At 42.2% G+C, this 24577-nt stretch overlaps 1 protein-coding gene across 1 annotated transcript; it reads right to left on the reverse strand.

The window, feature by feature from the left end:
- Positions 1 to 473: 473 nt before the first annotated feature.
- On the reverse strand, positions 474 to 24386 carry noc2l (NOC2-like nucleolar associated transcriptional repressor). Its single transcript, XM_087833329.1, has 18 exons — positions 24297 to 24386; positions 23763 to 23882; positions 22720 to 22903; positions 22393 to 22639; positions 20318 to 20408; positions 20137 to 20215; positions 19882 to 19992; positions 19655 to 19768; positions 19352 to 19540; positions 18879 to 19018; positions 17600 to 17711; positions 14801 to 14914; positions 11901 to 12002; positions 11534 to 11677; positions 5343 to 5456; positions 4999 to 5137; positions 3060 to 3143; positions 474 to 722 (listed from the first exon to the last, which is right to left on the reverse strand). The coding sequence occupies exons 1-18, from the start codon at positions 24314 to 24316 to the stop codon at positions 577 to 579; spliced, it is 2250 nt and encodes a 749-aa protein (XP_087689455.1). The 5' UTR covers positions 24317 to 24386; the 3' UTR covers positions 474 to 576.
- Positions 24387 to 24577: the final 191 nt, after the last annotated feature.

Below are 24577 nucleotides of genomic sequence, written 5' to 3' on the forward strand. Positions count from 1 at the left end.
CCATCGGTTTGGCTGTGAATTCTGGCAAGCTGGGGGGGGGGAAGTTGGGAGTAGGACAGCCGTGTTTGAGCATGTGCGATAGACAGACAGAAAAGACAGCGGTCCGGGCAGGGGGTGGGTGAGGAGTTGGCACGGAAACAGACCAGCCTGTGTAGCTGCTCTACCACCTGGGCAGAGAGTCTTGGCGCAGCATCAGACACCACCCTGCCAGCCTGGCACCGCACTGCTGCCTCGGGGCTGAACACCCGCCTCTCTGTACCCGCTCCTCTTGGCCGGCCCTGCCTGGCTGGGCCCGGCTCAGCCAGCCTCATAGCTCCTTCCAAATAGCCCGTTCTTACAAAGCCTGGGGGTGCCTACAGGTGTGCACAAGTACACAAATTACTCATTTCAGGTGCACTTGTGCATTAACATGCACATACACGCTTCAATTAGCATCTTAAAAAAATTCAAGGAGAGGATTTTTTTTTGTATCAGGCTCAGTGTTTAATAAAATTAAACTTGTACTGTACATAGACAGAAAATTAAACAATAGCAAAGAGAGGAAATACTGGAAATATTGACCGCTCCTCTAGACCCTCAGTCGTCATCAGACAGTTCCAGGTCTTCAATTACATCCTCCTCTCCCTCAGCCAGCTTTATCAGAGCAGAGGAGGACAGCGGCTGAGGAGTCTTGGAAGCCTTTTTATCTCCTTCCTCTTCCTCCTCTTCATCATCATCATCATCTGGAATATAGACAAGAAGTACTTAAACTTCACGCTCAGCCACATCAGAAACCTCGCAGGTATCGAGTGGTTTACGTGCACACGCGTTAGAGTAGAACGGCATTTTTAACAAACCTCTTCTAATCTGACACATTTCACATTTTTACAATGCTGTTTACTCTCCAGGCTCGGCTAATGAGTGGCCACAGGAGTTGCTACCAGCTGTGAGACCACCATGTTAAAATTATGTAAACCATCTCAAAAGTTACACACGGATGATAAAAGCATAAATTTAGAGTAGCGCTCCTTAAATTCCATTTCTGTTCATTTATACATAATAAATTCATTTAAGAGACTGAATTCATTTCTGGGGACAATTTAACTATTTCAGTGCAAATGCTTAGTCTAAATTGTAAAATCGCTCTTCCCTCCGAACCAGCAGCCGAACCCAGAGATGTTTAAACTTAAAAGTTCAGACTGACGAGACGCAAATCTGGCATCATGTGGCAGTTTATGCCTGAAAACCTGCTACAAAAACAATTAAATATTTATTAAAATTCAATTTTTTGTACTTGACTATATTTGCATTATCTAGAGCAGGGATATCAAACTTAAGGCCCGGAGGCCAGACGCAACCCGACAAAGACTCCAATCCGGCCGCTGGACTGTTTTGGAAAATATGAAGAACATAAATTTCACAGCTTCTCTCACTGATAAAGAGCTTTTCCACAGCCACACTAAAGTAATGAATTCATAGATGATATCTATTAATAAACTATGTCCACAGTGAAAAAACGAAACATTTGCTTTTAATGAACAAAAACTTTCCGGTCTGTCTTTCATTTGCTGCAGCAGCATTTCTATATCGTGCAGAAAAACATATTGTTATAATTCTACTTCTTCTTATGTTAATATTAGAGATGGCACGATACCACTTTTTTATTACCGATATCATAAATTTGGATATCAGCCGATACCGATACGAATCCGATATAGTGTGTTTTTAATCAATAAAACTGTTTTTTAAATATCTTGCTGCATTTTGTATAAGTTTATACTCAAGTTTAAAAAACAAAACAAAACACTAAAGCTATTCTGTTATACCTGTATGCAAAAAATACACTGCACCCAAAATATTTCATAGTTCAGCAACACTGATCAATCTAATAAACTTAAACCTGCTCCATCCTCCCTATTCTGGTATTTTAAAGAATAAGCAACCTAACCAATAGGGTTGCAAACTCCCAGCAAAAAAAATAAATAAATAAAAATAGGGAACCACCCTCCACCTCATGATGCTTAATCGACGTAATCAACTTTAATTTGATGCAGTGTGAAAAAAATGCACAGAAATCAATTATTTTTTAAGAATAATTAAATAGATTCAACATCTTTCTTCAACAGAATTGCAGACTGCACAGATGGTTCCTTCCCAAAGGAAAAAGTAGTATAGCTTACTAGGGTATATTAGACTTAATAGTTACTATATACAGTAATGAACTTCTATACATTTTACATCAGATTAAAACTTTGGGTGTAAGATTCAGATAATTATTTATTAAAAGCTAGACATTTGAAATGAGAATAAGAAAGAAAAGTATGTCCTTGTGCCCCCTTTTCCCTGTTCATGCCCTATCGGCCCCCCTGGCTAAACTTTGCTAGATCCGCCCCTGCACAGTTACCAGCCGTCAGCTGCGTAGAAAAAGATCCTGGTGTAGAAAGTAATATTAAATAAATTCTAACAACAGCTTATCAAGCTTAATAGTGCTGCTGTTGTTCAGCCGCTGGTTTCCTCTTTCTGGTGCAAAGTGGGCCAAAAACAAACAAGAGAGACTGACTCGCGACAGAAAAGCCGATCAGCTGATCATTGATCAGTTTCACGATTGACGTAGCAGCAGGAGAGGCAGTTGCTCCATATATCGGTTGTTTTGTGAGGTGCTTGTTTGATATTTAATGGATCGGATTACATTTTTTTTTATTTCTCTCCGATATCCGATCCAGTAATTTAGGTCAGTATCGGACCGATACTGATACGTAATATCGGATCGGTCCATCTCTAGTTAATATACAACCAGGATTAAATGTGCAGATAAACTTCAGGAAGCACTGTTTCACTGGGCTGGCCCACTTAAGATTAAAGTGGACTGTATGTGGCCCACAGTGCAAAACGAGTTTGACATCCCCGCTCTAGAGGCAAACAGTAATTTTAAGTTTTACCCTTGTTACCAGCCGGCCTCCATATTTCTGGCCCTGCACTGATAGAAAAGGGTAACGCAGACGCCTCTACACAGCAAATTAACCAAAACAGACAAATTAGGACCTTAAAATGTGTCAAAACTGTTAATTGTGAATACCGACCTAAGTCTTCATCATCGCTCAGGTCAGACAGGTCTTCGAAATCATCGTCATCCTCGTCATCTGACGCACGGCTGCTCTTCTTACCTGAGGGGAGACGGTGGAAAAACATTACAGCGCGCTGAAATTTGTCTAGTCTTACTTTCTTCAGACGTTCCTAAGTTTGCACCGGTGCATCGCTGACGTCTGACGGCTTTGGAGACGTGGATATGTGGGCCAGGTATCAGAGGCAGCTGGAAGTGTCTATTTCCTCCCGAGATGGAACTGAGAGTCGATTACAGGCGCCGCCGCCGCTGCTGCTGCTGGTGCACAAACACCCATGACAGTTTACTACCGGCAATTTCAGACATCTTATGCTCACGGCCTAAATATAGCAAATGGAGATAGCAGGCAGGTTCCACAGCTTCCACGATAATGGCAGAGTTGGTGTGTATGTGTGTGTGTGTGTGTGTGTGTGTGTGTTGGAGAGAAGTTGGGTTTTTTTCTTTTTGAAATTTAAGGTGTGCTACTCTCAGAGTGCTGTGTGTGTGTGTGTGTGTGTGTGTGTTGTCTAGCCAAAGGGACAACTGGGGTCCACATGCTTTGAAGTTGAGGTGTGATGAGAAGCTGACGGCATAGGGGAGAGAGAAGGAAAACAGAGCTGTTTCCTTTATGACACGAGCGCACATGCACGCACAAGCGCACACACATAAACAACATCTATTAAAACATCAGGTACTTCCCATCTGAATTTAAGATCGCAAACGCGCTCTCGCCCTCTCCGACTCTTTGTTGCTCACATGGTGCTTGCAGATTTCAGTTGTACCTTTGAGGTTGCCCCCAAATGACCTGGATGACTTATTACCACCACGCACACACAAATACACACACGCACACACACACCAATCTTAATCATCAGCCCCTTCTTGCACTCCCCCTCTTTCCGGGAGTGTGTGAGACCGCAGAGAGCTTTGGTGAGCTGCCTGAAAGCTTTTGGCTCTTCGAGACTGGACGGCGAGGCGGTGGGTGTGCATTTGTGTGCTATCATCGAGATGTGTGTGTGTGTGTGTGTGTCTGCGCACGTGTTGCGAGGACATGCGGGGGCAGCTGGTTGGAGTCTACAGAGCCAGAAAAAGAGAGAGAGAGGGAGGAAAAAAAGGGAGAGAGGCCACCGCTGGCTGTTCCAGTGGGCTGGTTTGAATTAGGAACCCCCGCTGGGATCCAAGCCTGTACTTCCTGTTGGGGTGGAGGTGGGGAGGGCAGGTTCGTGAGTGTGGAGGGGTTGAGGAAGGATGAACGAAAGAGGGGTGAGGGAGGAGGGGAGGGGATGCTTGCCGGCAGCTGCCCATCCGTTTGTGGGGACTCTCCCCACAATGAAGTCCAGATGCATTTAAAAAAAAAAACGCCGCCGCCTGCTCTGTTCCTCAGTGACCTTGCGGAGGGTTTTTTTCTGTTTGGAGCGTGTCCGAGTGTAAAGCTATAAAATCGAGGTTGACCTGTGGACGACCCGCAGAGGACGAGAGACAAACGGGGGGGGGGGTGTTAAAGGATGAATGAGCTGACGGCGCCTTTTGGCGGAGAGAGTAAGAGAGAACCAAACTCTCTGATAAGCGAGAGATTTTCTCTTCAGTTTGATTTGGGATTTAATTTTAATTTCCACGGAAACGGCCTCTGTGGATGCTTTCATATCTCGGAGCCTTACGGCAAACTGCTCTGCAGGTGATCTGCTACGTGGAGTCAAATCTAGGAGACGTCACACAAACGGATAACGGCAGGAAAAAAAACATAAAACCACAGTGAACTGTCATCACCTCTCAAGCTTTTACACTGCTGTAACAAAATGCAGCCCCCTAGAGGCCAAGCTGGGAAATACACCATAACCTGCACCAGTCCACAAATTGCATCCTTTGCAGGGCCGGATTCAGATAAGTGGGGGAAACCAGACACGAGGGGGTTAGCTCACATTTGATTTTGAGTCCTGCATCGTCATCTTCATCGGAGTCGCTGTCAGACTGGAACAGACCCTTGAACTCCTTTTTGTCCTCGGACTTCTTCTCTTCAATCTTCTTCCGTTTGATCTCAGGAAGGTTCAGATCCTCCATCTTTATGTGACACACACACACAAAAAAACAAACTGCAGTGCTTGTACACACGCTTGCATTTTAACAGCCTTAATCGCGATCACACAATAAATTTGTGAGTAATTCTTCTGGGTAACGTGAACATTCATGAATGAAAAACAGTAGAAGTGACTCATAATGACTGAGTACGGCGACTACTGGCAGGTTTCTTTGGTTTGATAATTACCCTTTCCTTGCCAGAAATCTCCAGCTGGATCTCCTTCTCTCGCAGCTTCTTCCACTGGCTGTAATATTTGCTCAGGGGGGTCCCCTCCTCCTGGATCTGCTTCTCCCAAGCCGCCTGACAGAGAACAGATATTTAGATGGAGAATGCACACAGGTGTGGACAGGACAGGTATGTGTATGTGAAAGGAAATGCAAATCTCCATCCTAATAAGCATAAACACACAGGTGGGTTCTCTCCCTTTCGTTTCCAGGATCTGTTTAGACAAGCCTTTCAGCAGGTTCATATTACACATCCACCTCCAGCTGACCGGGAGAAAGAGACAGACGAGTGTGATGAAAGTCAGAGAAAACAGACGGGATGAAGATGCCTGAAAGAGGAGATCTTCTTCAGCCCCTAAAGGTCTTTCTGGACAATATTGATTAGGCCCAATCACATTATCTGACCGACAAATCCAATAGTGCGAACAGACCGTGGCCTCTTGTACCCGTTGGCCTAACATGTTTATCACAATTTTCAGTGCCTCTATTAAGACAGAGTGACACGTGTGCACCGGAAGACGGGACGAGAGAAAGAAAACGTTACTTCTGAATTCAGTCAGACAAACAGAACTAAATCATTTCAGATGAGAGAAAGACGAGCGATGGCAGAGTGTGACCAGGATGGACGCGGGGCGTCGTTAATTAGGCTAGCTCTCAGTTTGGGTGACATGTCAGCAGGGGGGCTGGTGGCCGGAGGGGGGCCGTGGCCTTTCCACAGCGACAGCAGCAGGGCTGTCCCCTCTCCTTTGCCCGCGGTGACACCTCTACGGCTGCCTCCGTGCCAGGGAGTCAATGCCATGGCGACAGCCTCCGCTGAGCACAGAGCCGTGGCGACAGGCGCTGGCACCGTGCCGCGTCGTCTGCCATACTATGTAAACACACACACACACACACACACACACACACACACACACACACTTTCATCAGCTAAATTACAGACGAAGACCATCCGCTTCCATTTCATCTTTAAACGCTCTTAAATATTCATCAGTTCACACCTGTTCAAAAGTACAGGTGACACAACTAAATGAACGCACACGCGCAGCAGAGGTTGTTTCAAATTTTTAAATGTGTTTTTTGTTACTTTGACGACATTTATACAAACGTCACAGCAACAGACAAAATGATGCATTTCTGAGGGTGTGGACATGCAGCCACTTCCCATGAAAACATAAAAAACAAGTGATTTTGTTTTTCCTCCTCCGGTTATAGCAGAAGCGCTAACACACCACGAACTTGAACCATGACTTCAGCTCTGAATCTCCTTGGGTATAATTAAACGCATCCACACAGAGGCGATCTTTCCCCCGCCTGAACCCTGCCTCTGCTGACACACTGGACATTTCAGCCATAGCTTTCTAGGCTGGAGGATGTTTGTCCCATGAAGTGATCAGACGTCACTGTGAAGCTTTCCAATCATGCGAGCGCTCACTTCACTGACAGCAAACCTTGCCATACGTGTCTGCGTAGGTTCTCAGTCATCCAGGTCACGGTAATCTAAGGAGCTTGAAGACGTTTCAGCTCTCATCTAGAAAGCTTCAGAATCAGAATGAAACATCTTCAAGAAACGTAAAGAATTCCAGACGCTTTTCTTTCCAAACTTCCAAGCACCAGAGTGTGCAGATGCACGTATGACCCTGGAGTGCGCCCAGACACACCTTCAGACTGGCGAACTCCAGATTTAGTGTTTAACGACACGGTGAAAGAAAGAGACAGCAAATTATTTTGTATACGGAGCACTAATGCGACAGCTTTGCAAGCCACTTTGTTTTTTTGTGAAACCATGCTACATCACGATGCTACAGAGTAGTTGTAATCTGCTGTGATAACAGACTGTTATCGTATCAATGTGATTAGCCTTAAATTCTACAACAATTCCCACAATTCCTTTGTGTTTGCTACCAGTCCATTGGTACAGCGGTCCCCAACCCCCGGGCCTTGGACCGGTACCGGTCCGTGAGTTGTTTGGTACCGGGCCGCGAGAGTTGAGGCTCAGGTGCGAAATGTATAGTTTTCAGGGTTTTTATTGGTTTTCAGCATTATTTTGTTATCGTTTACTCAGTTTTCCTTGGTCTTTTCACGTGTGTTATGAATAAATTTTATTTTTTCCGGTACCGGTACTAGTTTTATTTTGTTGTATTTATCCGCGACACCTTAAAGGCCGGTCCATGAAAATATTGTCGGGCATAAACTGGTCCGTGGCGCAAAAAAGGTTGGGGACCGCTGCATTGGTAGACGGTATGCGCAGGCGGCTCAGAGAGTTTAATGGCAATTGGAAGTGTTTTTTTTGCTGAATAAATGGAGCGATGTTTTAAACGTTTAAAAGAAAATGGAAGAAAACGAGCCATCAGGATGAAACAAACTCAGAACCTGCAGCAACTTAAGGAACGTCTGACAATAAAGGGAAAGTTTAGAAGTACAACAGCGAGTGGGAAAAGGACTTTCCGTTGCCGAACGATGAAGCTAAGGCGCAACTTTTTGTCAGCACTGCTCAGAAGCAGTGAAAAAGAGTAAACCAGACAATCGTTACGTCGTGGAAAAGATGATATTTAAAAGAGACGATGTTAAAAAAAAAAAAAAAAAAAAAGGTAACACAATAAAAAAAGGAAATGCTTGTTTTAAGTTGCTCTGTCCTGTTCTAATAATACTGTTCCATAAAATTATGCCATTTGCCGCAACTCTAAATTGCTCTTCAGATCAAGCATCAAATGGAGCGTACCGAGTTCGCTGCCATTAAATGGCTGAAGGCAGGAGGAATGTTAGAGAAGTTCCCGAGCATGCAGTCTGAGGGAGAGAAAGGTACCATTCAGGTGTCGTATCATACCAGAGAAAATATTTCCTGAATACGTTCTTCAGTTACCGTACTGGTGTTTATTTTGTTGTTAATATGATTTTAAGGGCATGGAGCTGAAAGGGCAAGTTGTTACTGTGGATGTCACCTAGACATCCACCACTTTGACACAACTGACACCTGTAATTATAGAGGTGTTACATACAGACACATTCAAATATCACACATGTATGTCACTAAAACACACACATATATATACACACACATATATATACACACACACACACACACATACATGCAGTATGTATACTTGTACACCTATGTGTTATACACACTAATACTAGTTATTGTGTTTGCATGTTTACCGACAAACACATTTGTCTAAAAAGATTTCTAGTTATTGTGTGTTCATATTACGCATTACTGTCAGTGTGTTTAAGTAATGAACTGCACTGCTTTTGGTTATTAGGGATTTTAACAAACATTTCATGCTGGTGCTACAAAACTAGCAAGCTTTGTAGCACCAGTACTACAAGCTAACAAAGTCAACATTCTTTGCCCTGGACAGCCCACTATGTTGCCAGCACTGCTCTTTGTGATGCAAATTCTTTAATCTTACAGCAGATCCACCATCGTCATCGCATAGTTTGTGATCTACAGACGGTGCAAGCTGTAAAGAGACTGTGTCTGCATGTTCTAGAGAGATTTGTGGAACAACCACTATTGCAGGTCACTCTTTGTAGTGAAGTGTCTGTGGTGAACTCCAAAATCCAGTCCAAAGACACGCATGTTGAGTGAAACTGGTCGTGGATTCGAGGAAGATGGGTGATAAAGTGCTTCGGTTTGCAGAAAACCCTATAAACCTAACCCTATAAAGTACTGGTGTACTTAAGTAGGATTTTCAGGTATTTGTACTTTATTTGGGTATTTATTTCTCTGGCAACTTTTTACTTTTACTTCCTACATTTTCACACAGATGCCTCTACTTTCTACTCCTTATGTTTGCAAAACAGGCTTGTTACTTTAGATTTAACAAGTCTGGGAGATTCAAACATGAAACTGATTTGAGCCTAAATGGAGGGAACGGTAACACATAAAAGATAATTCTGGTTTATCCATCAAGAGGGCTTATCACATACAAAGAGATGAAAGAGGCAAAAACATGTAATTGATTGAAGCGCTACACTTTGGGGGTAAGTTACACTTCAGTATAATAACTTTGCATTATCCAGGGTTTGTATGAAAATACCTGGCAGTTAAGTTCAGGATAAACAGGTTAGCTTGCAGTACTGTGGTAAATTTACAGTAAAGCGCTGTGTTGGACTGGTGCACAGTGGCTGTGGTGCTCATGACCAGTGTTAGGTTACATACAGCAGAGATGAATTTGAATTTAAGCTAATGATGCTGAGACTCATTCATTGAATTCGGCCTTTATACCAACTGTCAGTATAAACAGGGTGCTGTCAGTGTAGAGGATGGAAATCAAGACAGTCTATGAAGCATCTGCTTACATCTAGTTGAATTCAGTTGTAAACGTACAAAGAGCAGTAAAGCTCAGAGCAGCAGCATCAGGTCAGCTGATTATAACATGTAAACAAAGAAAAACCCACTGTCTCAGTAGAAATGATTACTATAACTGATCTCAGAGTTCCCTCCATTAAAATCCTATTAAAACTCTTGAATTTTCTTTTTAGCTGTGAAGGTAAGTTCTACAATCAAGTTTATACTCTCTACTACTAATACAATATAGATAATATAATTTTATTATTATGTTAATACAGCAGCAGAGGTTCAGATAGTGTTGCACAAAAACTGCTGGTAGAAATGTCCTTCAAATATCTAATTTGTAGTTTCTTACTTTCTTTTCAGAGCTTATGTTTTCACTTTTTAACCTTTTCTGGATGGAGTAAACCCACCGTCCCACTGTCTGCACAGCCATGGTCTTATACCCAAGAACCTGCATCAGGCACCACCCTTAGTTCAAACCTTATAGCTATTGATAAGTCTATTTATAGGAAAACTGTCCAGTATGAATATGGGAGATACAGTTCATTAGGTTGAAAACTGGACAGTAACTCAGTGAAGCACTACTGGTACCTGCATCTTGTGTATAACTGGCCCTTTGAGACCTCCCGGGGTCTACAGCCGGAGTAAGCACAGGGTCATTCTTACCTGAGTTTAAGGTTTATATAGAGAAGTGTTCTCCATTACCAGCTTCTGCCTGTGGCGTTAGATGATGTGTTGTTAGATGGCCTGCAGCACGTAGCTCAACTGGAAACTATCCCAAAGGAATGTAAAAAGCTATTTTTCCCTGCAACTGGATTTCTCTGGTGCTCTTATTAGAAATACTGGAATATGATTGTTAAACATATAGTTACACGAACCAATAATTATTACCCATAAGGGCTGTAATTTATTTACAGATGACTGTATTCACTGTTGTACCTCTCGCCAGACGTCCTTGATGTTGATGATTTGAAAATGTGGATCTATCACTCCATCAATACGTGCTGCTACTGATTTTCAGTCTAGTTCTTGTGTAATTTGGCCCCTTCTTTATGTTTCCCTTCCATAAGAACGGCTTTTTAACAACCAGCCCTCCACTAAGACAGTGTGTGATGAGGCTTCAGGGAACCGTATGGATCAGTTAAGGAGTCAGATGCATCTCTCAAGTTCTGTGTCAGGTGTTTGCAGGATGCTTTCCCATATTTTTCCAGGACATGACTTTCAGATACTGTTTGCCCTCAACACACAGTACACCATTTCAAGAAATGCCAATTTTTTTTAATCTAATAGCTCTTTGGGAATCACCTTGTTGGTGCAAAGATAGTATTTTATGCCTGTCAAAGTGTGTTATCTTTGGCAGTTATTTATAGATTCAACTAAAGGAATGGGAACCGTTTTTGTGACAGGCTACTAGTAACAAAGTGGCAAATGGTACGTTACATATAGATGAGTCATGTGTAGACACAACACTGGCTCATGCATTGAGTTACATGCCTTTTTATGTCCAAAGAAACATTTGAAAAGATATTCATAAAGTCTGGAGAACTGTTGCTCAAGTCTGCTTTTAAAATGAAAATAAGTCTAGCTTGGAAGCAAATATAACAGTAAAATGTTTTTTTCTGTTTTTTCCTGTTGCCCATCTTGCATTTTGTTGATGACCTTTATGTTTAACTGGCCTTGAGTAGTTTTAAAATTTAAACCTATTTAGTGCCATTTTCAACATATTATTTATTTGACCTTATTATGTGGATCAATGGAAGAGCATTGCTCTGTATTTGCAACTCATTTCTATGCAAAAGCTTAACGCCAGTGAATAGAAGGGCCAAACAATCATCGCACAAACCAGACCCACTCACCACAGCGGTGGCATCGGCCACTCCAAACGTGGCCTTCTGTCTCCGTCCTGTGATGTGGCTGCTGTTTTCCTGTATCTTCTCCAACAGCTGACGCACCGGCTTGGAGTAATTGGGCACTTTGCATTCCTTCAGGAACGCTTTCAGCTGCAGGGACATGGAGGAGGTGCATGAGAAGGTAAGAACAAGCACAAAGGATGATTATTGTTTCCCCTAAAGGAAGCTGATTCGGTTCAGCAGATCCTGAATCATATATTCAGGTGATAAACTTTGGGAATAGCACTCAGTGTCAGTGTCACTTTTTTAGACAATTGCTAAGTCAAAAAATAAATTCTAGTCTGCTTTAAGATCACTTTGAAGTATGCCTCACCTGAATGATGGTGGGCAAGGCGAGCTCGGGGAACCCGATGGAGCTGGCCTGAGTGTGGAAGTAATCTAGTATCAGGTCGTACAGCTGGTCAATCATCCCATCCTAAAACACAGCAGGACAGCAACGATCATAAACAATGTTCACAATTTACAAAAAGACATCATTTTCCTATTTCATGTGAAACTAACTCGAGTGGATCTATGGAAGCATCTTCCTCGCTGCAAATTAAACACGCCAATAGCTTTTCCCAGCCTGGTATTAACATTTAAATGTTTACTAACCAAGAATCAATAATGCATTACAAGCTGTTTTAATTGATCTGTGTCTCTATCCAGATCTATTTTGGGAAGATTTAATGTTGAACTTCTAGTATGCAGTGTTTGTGTTCATGGATATTGGCATTTCTGGGACAGACAATATACTTCCTGCTTATTGGTCAGGGCTAACTTAAAATAAGTCTCCAAACCAATCACAACTCGCTTAGCATGACGTCTATACCAGTGAACAGAAACAAAGTGCAAAGCTAGAGCTGGGCGATATGAGATTTTTTCATATCACGATATGTTTTTTTCATTTCAGGCGATAACGATATATATCACGATATAAGCCAAATAACTATATTTGTAAGATTTAAATGTGCCGTTGCTCACAAGTAAAATGTGAAATAATCAGCAGCTTGTTTTGATCTAAATATTTATTTCCCATAATAAGTTCAACAGGGTAGATGTACTTAAGGAACATGAGACTTTCATATAAATAAAGGCAAATATTGCAAACTACACAAAAGGCAGCCGCTAAAGCATTTAAGTTTCAAAACAGAACAAACAAAAACGACTAAATTGTCAATTCCACTTAGAAATTATTAATTCTAAAAATAAATCTTAGTTTGTTTTACAGAAGAACAGACAAAATTGACTAACTTTTGTCAATATCAAATAAACTGAGAACTAAAAGAAAATTATCAATCTCTCCTTGTTGTATAGCTGAGCTTTTCAAACAGTTTTAACAGTGACTTTAGTCTGACAAAAGCCGAATGACGAATTAGCGCTTCCAGCCAGAGATTGAGCATGAACCGGTTTATTGTATTTCCAGACTTGCTTTCAGCACAATTTACAGTGCGCTACTCTGTTTGACTTGAAATAGCCGAAATACCTCCACACTACGGAACTTCTATGGCTCTTCCGTTCGACAATCTCTCCGGCATTGGAACCATCATCTGTTTTCTCTTCGCTAACCTTCGGTCACGCTCTCGGTTGATTTTTCTCTAGTCGGCACACTCATTTCCTCCATTACCCGGGCGGCACGGCGGCTGGCTGCTTCCCAAAACAAATACACTTGTGCGGCACTTGTGCTTTACGTAACAAGTCACGTGACGTGACGCTGCAGCTGTGATTGGTTCGGCTCTGCACTACTTAATTTGGATTGGCTGTTCTTTTTTTTTTTTTAAGAGGACAAGAGCGGTGAGGCCTATCGCAATAGTTTAACTTTTCTATCGAGAAAAAGTTATTTCGCAATACATATCGTTATCGTTCTATCGCCCAGCTCTAACATAAGCTAAAGTTTTATTTTATCTGAACTCACTAAATCACTCAAACAGTGTGAGCTGATGTGTCTGCATCACCCTGCCATCAGGAGTAAAACTGAGTGGCTAACGCTGGAGCCAATACTGAACGACTGTATTTTCACTGAAAAGCAGAAAGGAGTCTATATGAACAACAAACTGTGCAAGTCTACACTGGCAACAATAAGCAAGCAAAACGCAATTACTGGCCAGTACATTATCACAATGTTGTGCTAATCAATATACTCTGTTTGCAATGTATAGTGCTAGCACACAGATCCATCACAGCTGTGGATGTGTGTGTCCCTGGGACATGAAGTCACCTCTGGCTTATAAACAGGAGATCAAATGGTAACCATTTAGGTAATATACCAAAAAGTAACATGACTAGCCGAGATGCTGCCCCAGGAAAACCAAACGCACTGAAAATAATTACAGTGTAGCATCAACAGCTCGAAGGCTGAAGAGCAGCCAGGTTACCACAGCAGCTGCATCTACATGTCGATACGGCAAAGACTGGGAAAGGCACTGGGTACCAGTACACTAGCTAGACCCCTGAGGCAGGATTTGGTTCTCCTCCTGGTCTTGAACCGACAATCTTTTTGCACGTAATGCTAACTTTGTTAACCGCTACACCACAGAGCCACTATGTGACGGTAACAGTGCACAAACTTTAGCACTTCATAACAGCTATATTCTCTATCAACACAGACTAAAAACAAATAGGAAACCACAGAAAAGCAACCCGAGATTACCAGTTGTGTTACTCAGAGCTCCCTGTAGCCCCTAACCTTTTAAAGGTTCCAACAACAACAACTATTATTATTATTATTATTATTATTATTATTATTATTATTAAGCCTTTAGTAAAAGCTGAATACGTAAAGATGACATCTACAGGGCTAGAAGTTAAGCTGCCTTTCTGTGAAATAAAACATCTGAAGCCTGTGTGGACTGAGAGGTGCTCTGATTCAGACCGATCTGTTTGTTCGGTCAGGTCTGCTGTGTGTTTACGAGACGGGGGTTCACGGCAGTTGCCTGGGTGACAGCGGTGAGAACAGTCCTAGCGAGCGGAGTGCGGGGGATAATCCCACAGAGCTGCAATCCTCTTGGCTGCAGCACTGAGCGAGGTGACTCAGGGTCAGTCTGAGAGCTCTGACTTTCAGCGCTGTCCTCAATCCACACCCACTCTGTCACAGAGTAGCACTAAAATAACTGAGACTCCAGGAGCTGCTCCATCTCAGCACACTAAAGACAGAATCAGCAGGAACCGCTGTATACCAGCTATAAAGAAGTACCTGGTTTAACACTTAACACTAGTGGTCACAGAAACACTTACCTTGTAGGCTTTCTCGATTAGGTTGACCTTGTTAAGCTTCAAGATGACTGCAAAGTTGATGGGTTTCTTACTTATTCGTCCAGGTTTCTTGTTGAAATCAACTTGCTGGAAGATCTGTAAGAGGAAACAAACAGTAAACTCTGATCTACATCACTCATACAACAGTGTAGTGCATACCATCTCAAATATAAAACATGCTCTTTTTAATCTGTCAGTCTTTTTGTTTGCATTTTTTAAAAAGGATGCAGATTTTGGTATGAGTAACATCCACCTGTTTTCTCAACTATCCAATCCAGACACATCCCTTAATGCAGGCAAATTTTATAATTAACATCACTATTAATTAAACCAAATAGCTAATAAATCTGTTTTATCTGTGAGAAACCAAGTCCACAGTTACCGCTTGCATAGGACTTAAGAGGGTAAGTAGCAGCCAGGTGCTGCTAATCAAATGCACTTGAATTATTGATCATCAGCGAGTGTGAGCACCTCTCTAAAAGCAGAAGCTTTGCTGGTCCGCAGTATTTAGACGTGTGTTAACATAATCCCAAGAATAAAAGACATCAACAGTGATCTTAGAGAACCAGGCCATTCTGAAGTCCATCATTCTACTGTTAAGTGAAAAACAAGACCGTTGCCAATCTTCCCAGGACTGGATGTTCCAGTAAATTCACCCCAGGATCAGACCATGCAATGCTCTGCAGGCTGTAGTTAGCATGTTAAATGTCAAAGTTAATGACAGTACAGATAGAAAAAGACTGAACAAGTGTGGTGCTTGTTGACAAGAGGGGGTGTCTTCTCTCTTAAAAGAACACGGCAGCACGGCTTAAGTTTGCAAAGCTGCATTTGAACGAACCACAAGATTTCTGGAACGATGTCCTTTGGACAGATGAGACCAAAGTGAAGATGTTTGGCTGCAATGATGCCCAGTGCCATGTATGTAGCATATCAGCTCAAACACTTCAGACTAACTGTCATGCACGGTAGTGGAGGAGTGATGATCTGGGTTGTTTTGCAGCCGCAGGACTTTGCAGTCATTGAGTCAAACATGAACCCCCACTGTGCACCAAATGCTCGAGTCAAATGTGAGACCGTCTGTCTGACAGCTGGCTGAAACTGGGTAATTTAACGGGACAATCATCCCAAGCACCGCAGGAGATCTACAGCAGAATGGCTAAAAAATGAAAAACGACGGTGTTGCAAAGGTCAAGTAAAAGTCCAGACCTCAACCAGACTGAAATGTAGTGGCAGGACCTTAAGAGAAAGTCATATAGAAAACAATTGCTTCAAGTTAAAAGTGGTTTTACAAGCAACTGAATCGTATGGTGTGCTTAGTTTTTCAAGTCCAGGGGAAACTTTGTCTCCTGGCTGTAGGTTGATATTTGGAACTGCTTCTACGCGTTAATGAAAGCCGCGACCGTCTCTTGCTATTCTTCAAAGACAACACAGCTAAAGAAAACATTTATTCTGCGGGATGCTGAAAGTGTTTTGACAATTATCAGTCAGCGCAGCTCATTTTAAATACTGCAGTGTTACTGAGATGACACATTTCTATCTTAGTCTGTGAAAGTACATTCTAGCCAACGTGTGGGCTATTTGTCTACAAGCTTTAGCTTTCACATCTGCCCACAGTGCGCAAGTGAATTTCTGTCTTGTATTTGTGTATCAAGCTATTTCTGACTCCCTGTATCTCTGTGCGTGCGCGTGTGTGTGTGTGTGGTCGTTAATGCTCGCTGTGCGCGAAGCAGAGCAACGCTCCTGGCCGGTGCTGTCTGTACAAACATAGGATGTGGTGGCGGTCTGCGGGGGAGCCAGGGGAAGTGGGAAGGCATGGGCCAACCCTGGTGCACTCTCTCTCACACACACATGCACACGCATGCACACAGCTACACAAGCAGGAAGCTCCAAATCATACACCCCCCTCGGAGATACGAGAACACACACACACACAGGCACAGACACACAGGAGGAAGGGGCTGCTTTTGCTGTTCTAATTAAAACAGTAGCAGCGTACCTCAGCCTGACTTTAACAAGGGGAACAGTAAAGGAGAAAAAACACAGGAAGCATTGTGCGTCACAAATAAACACAGCTTGCTGTTGGGGGTTAGATGGAGCGAGGGAGGCGGGGGTCGGAGTGTATCTGCGTGTATGACGGGGAGAAGAGTGGGGAGTGGGCCATAGGCAGAGAGGATGTGGTCTGCACAGCATGTTAGGACCAGAGTGTAAACCACAACCGTGTCTTTATCGCTTCGGTCAAACTGCTGCACGCACGCAAACACATACAGGCAGACATGCGCTGACCACTCCCAGCGGGCCGAGCCAGTCGCCAGCACATGTCTCTCCTCCAGCAAACCACAACAAAGCCGCACAGCGTGCATGAAAACTTGCGCACAAAGGCACACTACGCGCTCACGTGACTAGCACCTGATCCAGAGAAGATGTTGTCAGTTGGTGACCCGTGATTGGTCTGATAACAAAGGTGTCTCTCACAGCTCTACCCTTTGAATGTTTCCTCCTAAGCTCCTACAGTTGTGGCCGTTGAGACCAAAGTGCATTTCGTATGCCACTGATGTTTTTCCGCAGCAAACCACCGACGGAACATTTCATCACATCTACCTTTTCATTGTTTCCATTTCACCAAAGTCAGCCAACGGGCTGTTTATCGTAGATTATCTCAAACTATCTGAGGGCCTCAAGTTGTGTGTCGGTGCGAGAGACTCGGGCCACTGGAAACCTGACCCCTCACTGATACGCTGTTAGCTCTGCACGGTGGTTACTTGAGATGACGTGAAGCCTTACCTCCAAGAGGAAAGGCAGAACGGGCACAAACGTGTTGGTGCTGCCAGACAGCAGAGTGAGCGCTCTGCAACAGTGCATCCTCAGAGGGTAATACCTCGCTGTGGGAACCAGTCTGAAAGAGAAAATAGTGATCAATGTCTCCACCTGCTGTTGGCAACATGTACAAAAAAAATAAAAATAATTATCTTCCAAGATTTTGAAAGCAACACAGTTACAAAAATTTTGAGTGAAGGAACCACAAAATATATTTTAAAAAAATGCAGATTGCAGGAGCACAAACAACGGTTCATCTCATTAGGTAAACCTGTTCATGTTTGTTAATGCAAAGATCTAATCAGCCAACCCAAAGGCATACACGTGCCTTCTGACAGAGTATTTCAGAAACTGTTAATCTACTGCGATTTTCCTGTGCAATCATTCTAAGGTTTACAGGGAACATTCCCAAAAAGAGAAAATATCCTACGCGAGGCAGATCTTTGGGCAGAAATCACTTGCTTTAATGCTTTAAGGAAGACAACAGTAAGTCAAATCACAGTAAGTCATTATAGCCAAGGTATGCAGAAGAGCATCTCTGAAGACCACTCCCATCCCGACAGGAAGCTGAGGCTACAATTCCAAAAATTTTAAAAATGTTTCCTGGTCCAAGGAGTCTCCGTTTCTGCTGCAACATTCAGATGTTAAGGTCAGAACTACATGAAAGCTTGGATCCATCCTGCCTTCAATCACATTTTCTTGGCTCACTTCGGGCCCCTCAGTACCAACTGAGCATCATTTAAACGCTACTTCTACTTGAATACTGAATCACGTCCGTCTCAGACTGCACCCATCTTCTGATGGCTGCTTCCAGCAGGATAACGCATCATGTCACAAAGCTCAAATCTCAAATCTCAAACTGGTTCCTTGAACATGACGATGTACTCAAACATTCATCAGATCTCAATCCATCACAGCATCTTTGGGATGTTGTGCAACGAGAAAGTGACATCATGGATTTACACCCAACAAATTGGCAACAACTGTGTGATGTCACCATGTCAATATGGACCAAAGCAGGAATTTTTCCAGCAGCTTGTTGAATTTATGCCACAAAGAATTAAGCTAGTTCTAAAAGCAAATGGAGGTGCTAGCGAGGTGTAACATAAGTGTATGATATAATATAAGTGGCTGTTTAGTGTGTATTTGAGGCCAAGTCGTGGCTTTATTTATACATCAGACTCTGGGGTTGAGTTTTTAATCTTTTAAAAGCTTTTTTTCCCCTAACATATTTATGTATACTTACTTGATGGTGCCAATTATGACTTGGCAGAGTGGATAGATCAGAGGCTGCAGTACCTCACTGGGGTGCAGTGTGCTCAGGACCCGACACCACAGGAACAGACAGTGAATATACTGCCAGTTATAAACTGATTGATACGTTTCCTATTAAAGAAAGAAAGAAAAAGGGGTCAAATGTGAATGAGGGTGAGCATCTATATAGCAGAGAACAGCTCTGTGTCACTGCGCATGGTTGCTCAGTCAGTATATAGCTTTAAATCACTTTTGTAAACTGGACTAAGCTCCAATCATACATCCCCGTTTTTGCGCAAGAGCATTTCGAAAGCAAATATATATTTGAATTTTATATAATTACAAAAAACAATCCTTAAATTGAAGCCCTAAATGACTCAATGCAGATGTATACTTGTCGGTCTCTATAAATACTGTTTTATGTGAGCACATACAGCAAGAAGAAGCCAAAACAAAACAAACAACCTTCTTCTTCATGGTCATGGCGTTTCTGAGGTGAATGGCCAGCTGTCGGATATAGATGAAGGCGTGCTGGTAAGTGACCTGCGTGTCCAGGGCGTACATCTCTGTCAGGGTTCTCTGCATGAAGTTGATCATGGGCAGCACGTTGGGAGACGTGAACTTGCAGTTTTGTACATAAGAAATGTACATTTGCTGCAAAGAGGAAGACGATTATTCTTAAGAAGCCCAGGCTGGATTTGCTTTTTCCCCCTTTTGCCTCAGTAAAGATCCAGCTTTGTTGTGAACACCTCAATTCCTGCAGCTCACCTTAAGAATCGGGTTGAGGTACGTTTCCTGTTTCTGGCGGCAGATTTTATTGAGGGCCAGGAAGGCAAGAACCCGACTCGTCTCTTCTCCCGTGCTCCACTGCTTCATTAGTTGCTAGAGTCAGAAACAGGAAAAGGAAACAAAAACAAAGACACATTAAGACATCATTTGTCAATAAATACTGACATATTTTACTCCGTGCCATCAAGCTAAGGTGGAGGTCTCACTTTAATCAGGTGGCGACACTGTTTGGGTAGACACAAGTAATACGGTACGAGCTGGTTGGTGTGCTTCAGGACCGCGCAGATGACCGTAGCCTCCGTTAGGCTGGATAACAGCTGCAGTTGGGAAACAAGAAATAATCTTAAAGCAAATATTCACAAAAATGAATCCCTGTATTTCATGTATCTGCCTCGCAGGAACACACAGGCCTGAAATCTAAGTGGTGAAAAACAAAGAGACACATGAAGTAAAGAGCAAACCTGAACCACTCCACTGAGATACATCTTTATGTCCATCTGATTCTTCTGCCATCTTGGACTAGACGAAGGAAGCACTGACCTGCGAACAAACCGCAAAACAAACAAAGAAATGAGTAAACAGGTTTTCTTTTCCCTCTTCTCAGCTGCACCGAGACAATCGATGAGAAATGAGATTTTGTACTTTTTTTGGTCTTTATCTGGCTTCAGGTTAAGAATCCTCTGCAGAGCTCCGTGGATATCTTTGATGCAGAACAGGACCAAAGCATTGAACACTGCAGACAGAAAAAGAACATCATGCATGCTTAAGTGTTGTATCTTTCATAAATAGCACAAGGACTGAATATTAATGTGCTTATGTCATCACAATAACACAATTCTAGAAACAATCGATCTTTAAAGGAAAGATTTAAGAACTGCCAGAGGCCTTTTTGTAACTGATAAACTGTGATTTCAATCTCTTCTCTGTGACAGAGATCGGCATGTTTGTCTCTAAATAAGCTGCACTTCTTTTACTTATATAATGTGTCTTGTTAATCCATGGTGGGTTAACATAAATAACATTTCTAGCTTCTGTGTGGATTAACCAGATCGTGAATTGATATTTTGGGTGACGTTCATCCAAGAGGGAAAATGTCTGCGTTAGAATGTATTCACAAAATACATGGCTGTTTGGAATAACAACAAAAACCTTTATTTGATTGCAAACAAACAAGTTACATTTATTGTTTCAGCCCCAAAACAAATGGTGTGTATCCTTAAGGCCAATCAAACACGCTTCCTGTCCCATTTATGCTACTAAATGTATATTGGGCATCAAAATGGGCAGTGGGTGTTTATCCTAGCTCATTTTTGATGTTTGTGAATCTTATGAGCTTCTTACGGAGTGCTTAAAACGTTAAAATAAACATTAAATCTGCACTGTAGACACATCGTAACATAAACCCTCTGAAACACTACAATGTAACCTGATGTGCAAATGTAACTGTACATTTTGCAGTTACATTTGTAACTACAAATATAACCGCTACTGTGATTGGCCTGTTCGATACTCTCAATTCCTCCTGTGCATTTAGCACATTTTTTTTTTTATTTGTTTACTACACTTTTTTAAATTTATCAGTCAGAGAATAAAAATGACCACCTCAATATGAGGACTCAGAGATGTCAGCAAATTTCTAACTGCAGATTCCCAGAAGTATCAGTATAGAGATGAAAGAATGTTCAAAAAAGTGAAAAACAAAAGCCCCCCCACAAAAAACCCCCAAAACAAAACAAAAAATAAAACCCCACCTGACAACAATAACAACAAGTCCAGGCATTTTATATATTTCTATCGTGGCTGGCACTGCATAAACAACCGTAGGGACACGACTACAAGCTAATTAATGAGTAAAATATCACACAAAAGCATGAACGCTTGCAACAGCATGTGACAAGTCATTAAGGACTGACAACAAATTATGGTTAAATTATTAAATTCGCTAGGTATTCCCTTACTGGTTGGTGATTGGTTGCCCGTTGCTAGCAGATCACAGCAGTCGACAACAGTTTGTATGGAAGATGCTGAACTGTCTCCACTGCATCACCGTATACCTCTTTTAGCCCTTTTAAAAAAGGTCCTTTAGCCATTTCCATCAGTACATACTTGGATCCACTCGTTTTCCAGTCGCCCCATCTATTGTGTATAGGGTCGTGATAGCAGTGGGTCCAAATGTCCCGTGGACGTTACGCCGATGGTATACCTGCTGCTCGGTGTTTGGCTTTTTAATCAGACTTGAGGACCACTGTGTTTCCTTGTTGCCTGGTTTCAAAACTGGCTGTTTTGATTTTCATGAAGGAGATGCTCTCATGACCAGTGACTTTTTCAGATCGCTTGAAACCCCGGCCGAGTAGGTACTACAAAAGTACGTGGTACCAGGTACTACCACATAATGAAAAACCCCAATAACCAAGTCGATCTGATCCGAGGTGCTAATGGAAAAGGGCTATTTAAGACCAACTACTCACCAACCAGTCACAAAATTAAAACTTTCACATAGCAATCAATGGTTGCCAGGGGTCACTGACCCCCCTCTCTAGGACTGCATGAATAGTGCTTTCAACAATCACTTGCTTGGAGAACACACATTTTTCCTTTGTGACTGTTGGATGGTAAATGGTTGCTGATCGGCCTCTAGGCCTGTGTGACTGGTGTTTTAATTTCAAATTAAACTGTTATATACCCATGTATACATGAATACAGATATGAGGACCCACCTGAGCTGTCAGCTACTTTGTAGCGGCACTGACCGCCCTCTTCACCCTTCGTTGTGGCGACAGCAGCCTTGAAGGCCTGCGTGACTTCTCTGAAGAGATGAGCTGTGGGTTCTTTCTTCATGGCCGCTTTCCAGTCGTCTATCATTTTGTCTGTGACTTTGATAGTATCTGCTCCCTTCTTGGCTTTCTTTGAACTTTTTGCAGCATATTCATCGTCATCATCTTCTTCATCCCCAGAGCTGGCCTCCTACAAACATGTAAAACGGCAGCATGAGGATCTCCTAATTTCCAAAATAACTCACACCAGAAAGTAAGTAGCCCTCTTACCTCCAGTTTAGATGGTAGTTTGTGGTACCCTCTCTCGTCTTCATCGTCTGAGCTGTCGGTGTCGTCAAAATTCAAAAGCGCCTGGTCGTTTTCCTGCAGAAACTTGTAGAACTCGGGATCTTTGCTCTTTAACCTGGACAGCTGCTCCTTGTGCTGAGAGGCCTTACCTTTAGACTTTTGATCTCTACAAATACAGAGTATGTACAAAACGAGTTACAGAACTTTGAGACATTTTCTGCATTTGCACTTTTCTAACAGTACATCGTACAGAAAAGAACATTTGAAGTGCTCCCTCCTGATTTCTTTCTCTCTTTTTTTGCATATTTGTTACACTTACATGTTTCAGATCAGCAAAAAAATGCTAGACAAAGACAACCCAAGTAAACACAAAATGCAGTTTTTAAATGATAATTTCATTTTTTTTAAAGGAAAAAAGCTTTCCAGGCCTACCTGGGTCTATGTGAATAAGTAATTGCCCCCTAAACCTAATAACTCGTTGTGCCACCCTTGGCAGCAAGAAATGCAACCAAGCACTTAAGTAACTTTGTGCTGAACATTGGGGGGGTCGAGATGTCTGTCTAAATAAATAAATAAATCTGGGTGAATTCCCAGATGATTAAACATGCAACTATTTTGCTAGTAAAAACTTAAATAATCAACTGATTATTTAAAACAGCCTAGTTATGCAAGATAATTCATAATTATATTGGGGGCGTTATATTGGTTGGGTGTGATTATTGGGGGGGGGGTGTCATACCCCCCAATAATCAGGCCCCCTGGAAATTACGCCCCTGCCAAAGCATCTCAATCGGGTTAGGACTTTGACTTTGGTTAGGCCAGGCAGCACATATAGCAGAATAGTACCATAGCTAAAGGGGTGTGAAGTCAGTTGGTGAGTCTGAAAAGTAAATGGATATGACCCCAATTGAACAGAATACAATATCCAAGCATTTTACACTGGAAAATGCTGCACCTGTATCAGAGAGTGCCCACATTTAAGATTATGTTTCACCCCCTAAAGGTCTCTAAATATAAGGACTCACTTCTTAGGGCTTGGAGAGTTCTGATCTGTCTTTTTCTTGAGCCCATTCTGTTTGGGAGGCTCTTCGTCAGATTCAAAGCCTGTCAGCAGGAACTCATCCACACTCAAGTCTTCTAATTTCCTACAAGAAAGAAAACAATCCATAAGAAGCAAGTCGATCAAAATGTGTGTGTGTAGTCTAACTGTTCTACAGTTTTTAAGTTCACGTGTAAGCATTTTGTTGTTTAGCTGTTCACTTGTCAGTCAGATGCAAATATCTCCCTAAAACACTCGGGAACCTTGTATTATTATTATTATTATTATCATTATCATTATTATTAATATTTTCATGAAGCGAAACCACATTTACAATACAGCAGTCGTATTCGAGTTAGCATGACGACTTTATGCTAGCACTTTAGTTACTAACATACAGCCGTAAAGAGTTAGAATGACTTTCACGACTAACTGGCCAAACTTTAACTTTCAACATCAACATAAAATACTGGGTAAATCTCATTGTATTCATAGCATAATAAAGAAAATATTAACAAACCTTTTCTGTTTCGCTGCCATGCTGGATCTAAAAAACGTGACGCCAAACCTCAATACCCACAATCCTCTGGTGCAAAGCGATGGAATTGGTTTTATGTTTCGCGGATACTGATCGTATGACGGTACTTGCGTTTATAATTACACCGACTAACCGAAACATTATTATTTTTGATAAAATGCTAACGAACTTTATTTGTTTAGTTTTTGATGAAAGTAAAGTCGTCACAAATACAGTGAACAAATAATCAACTGATTATTTAAAACAAATATCCGGTAAGGCGT

Source organism: Neolamprologus brichardi, chromosome 20 (genome assembly GCF_056152115.1).
Source record: "Neolamprologus brichardi isolate AB-2024 chromosome 20, ASM5615211v1, whole genome shotgun sequence".
In the NCBI taxonomy this organism is placed as follows: domain Eukaryota; kingdom Metazoa; phylum Chordata; class Actinopteri; order Cichliformes; family Cichlidae; genus Neolamprologus; species Neolamprologus brichardi.

Coding starts and splice junctions, on each gene's coding strand:
- noc2l (XM_087833329.1), bottom strand. CDS start 24,316: ATGGCAGCGAAACAGAAAAG. Junction 19,019..19,351: donor CCATGACCATGAAGAAGAAG/GTTGTTTGTTTT, acceptor TTTCTTTAATAG/GAAACGTATCAATCAGTTTA. Junction 12,003..14,800: donor TAATCGAGAAAGCCTACAAG/GTAAGTGTTTCT, acceptor GCTGTGTTTTAG/GATGGGATGATTGACCAGCT.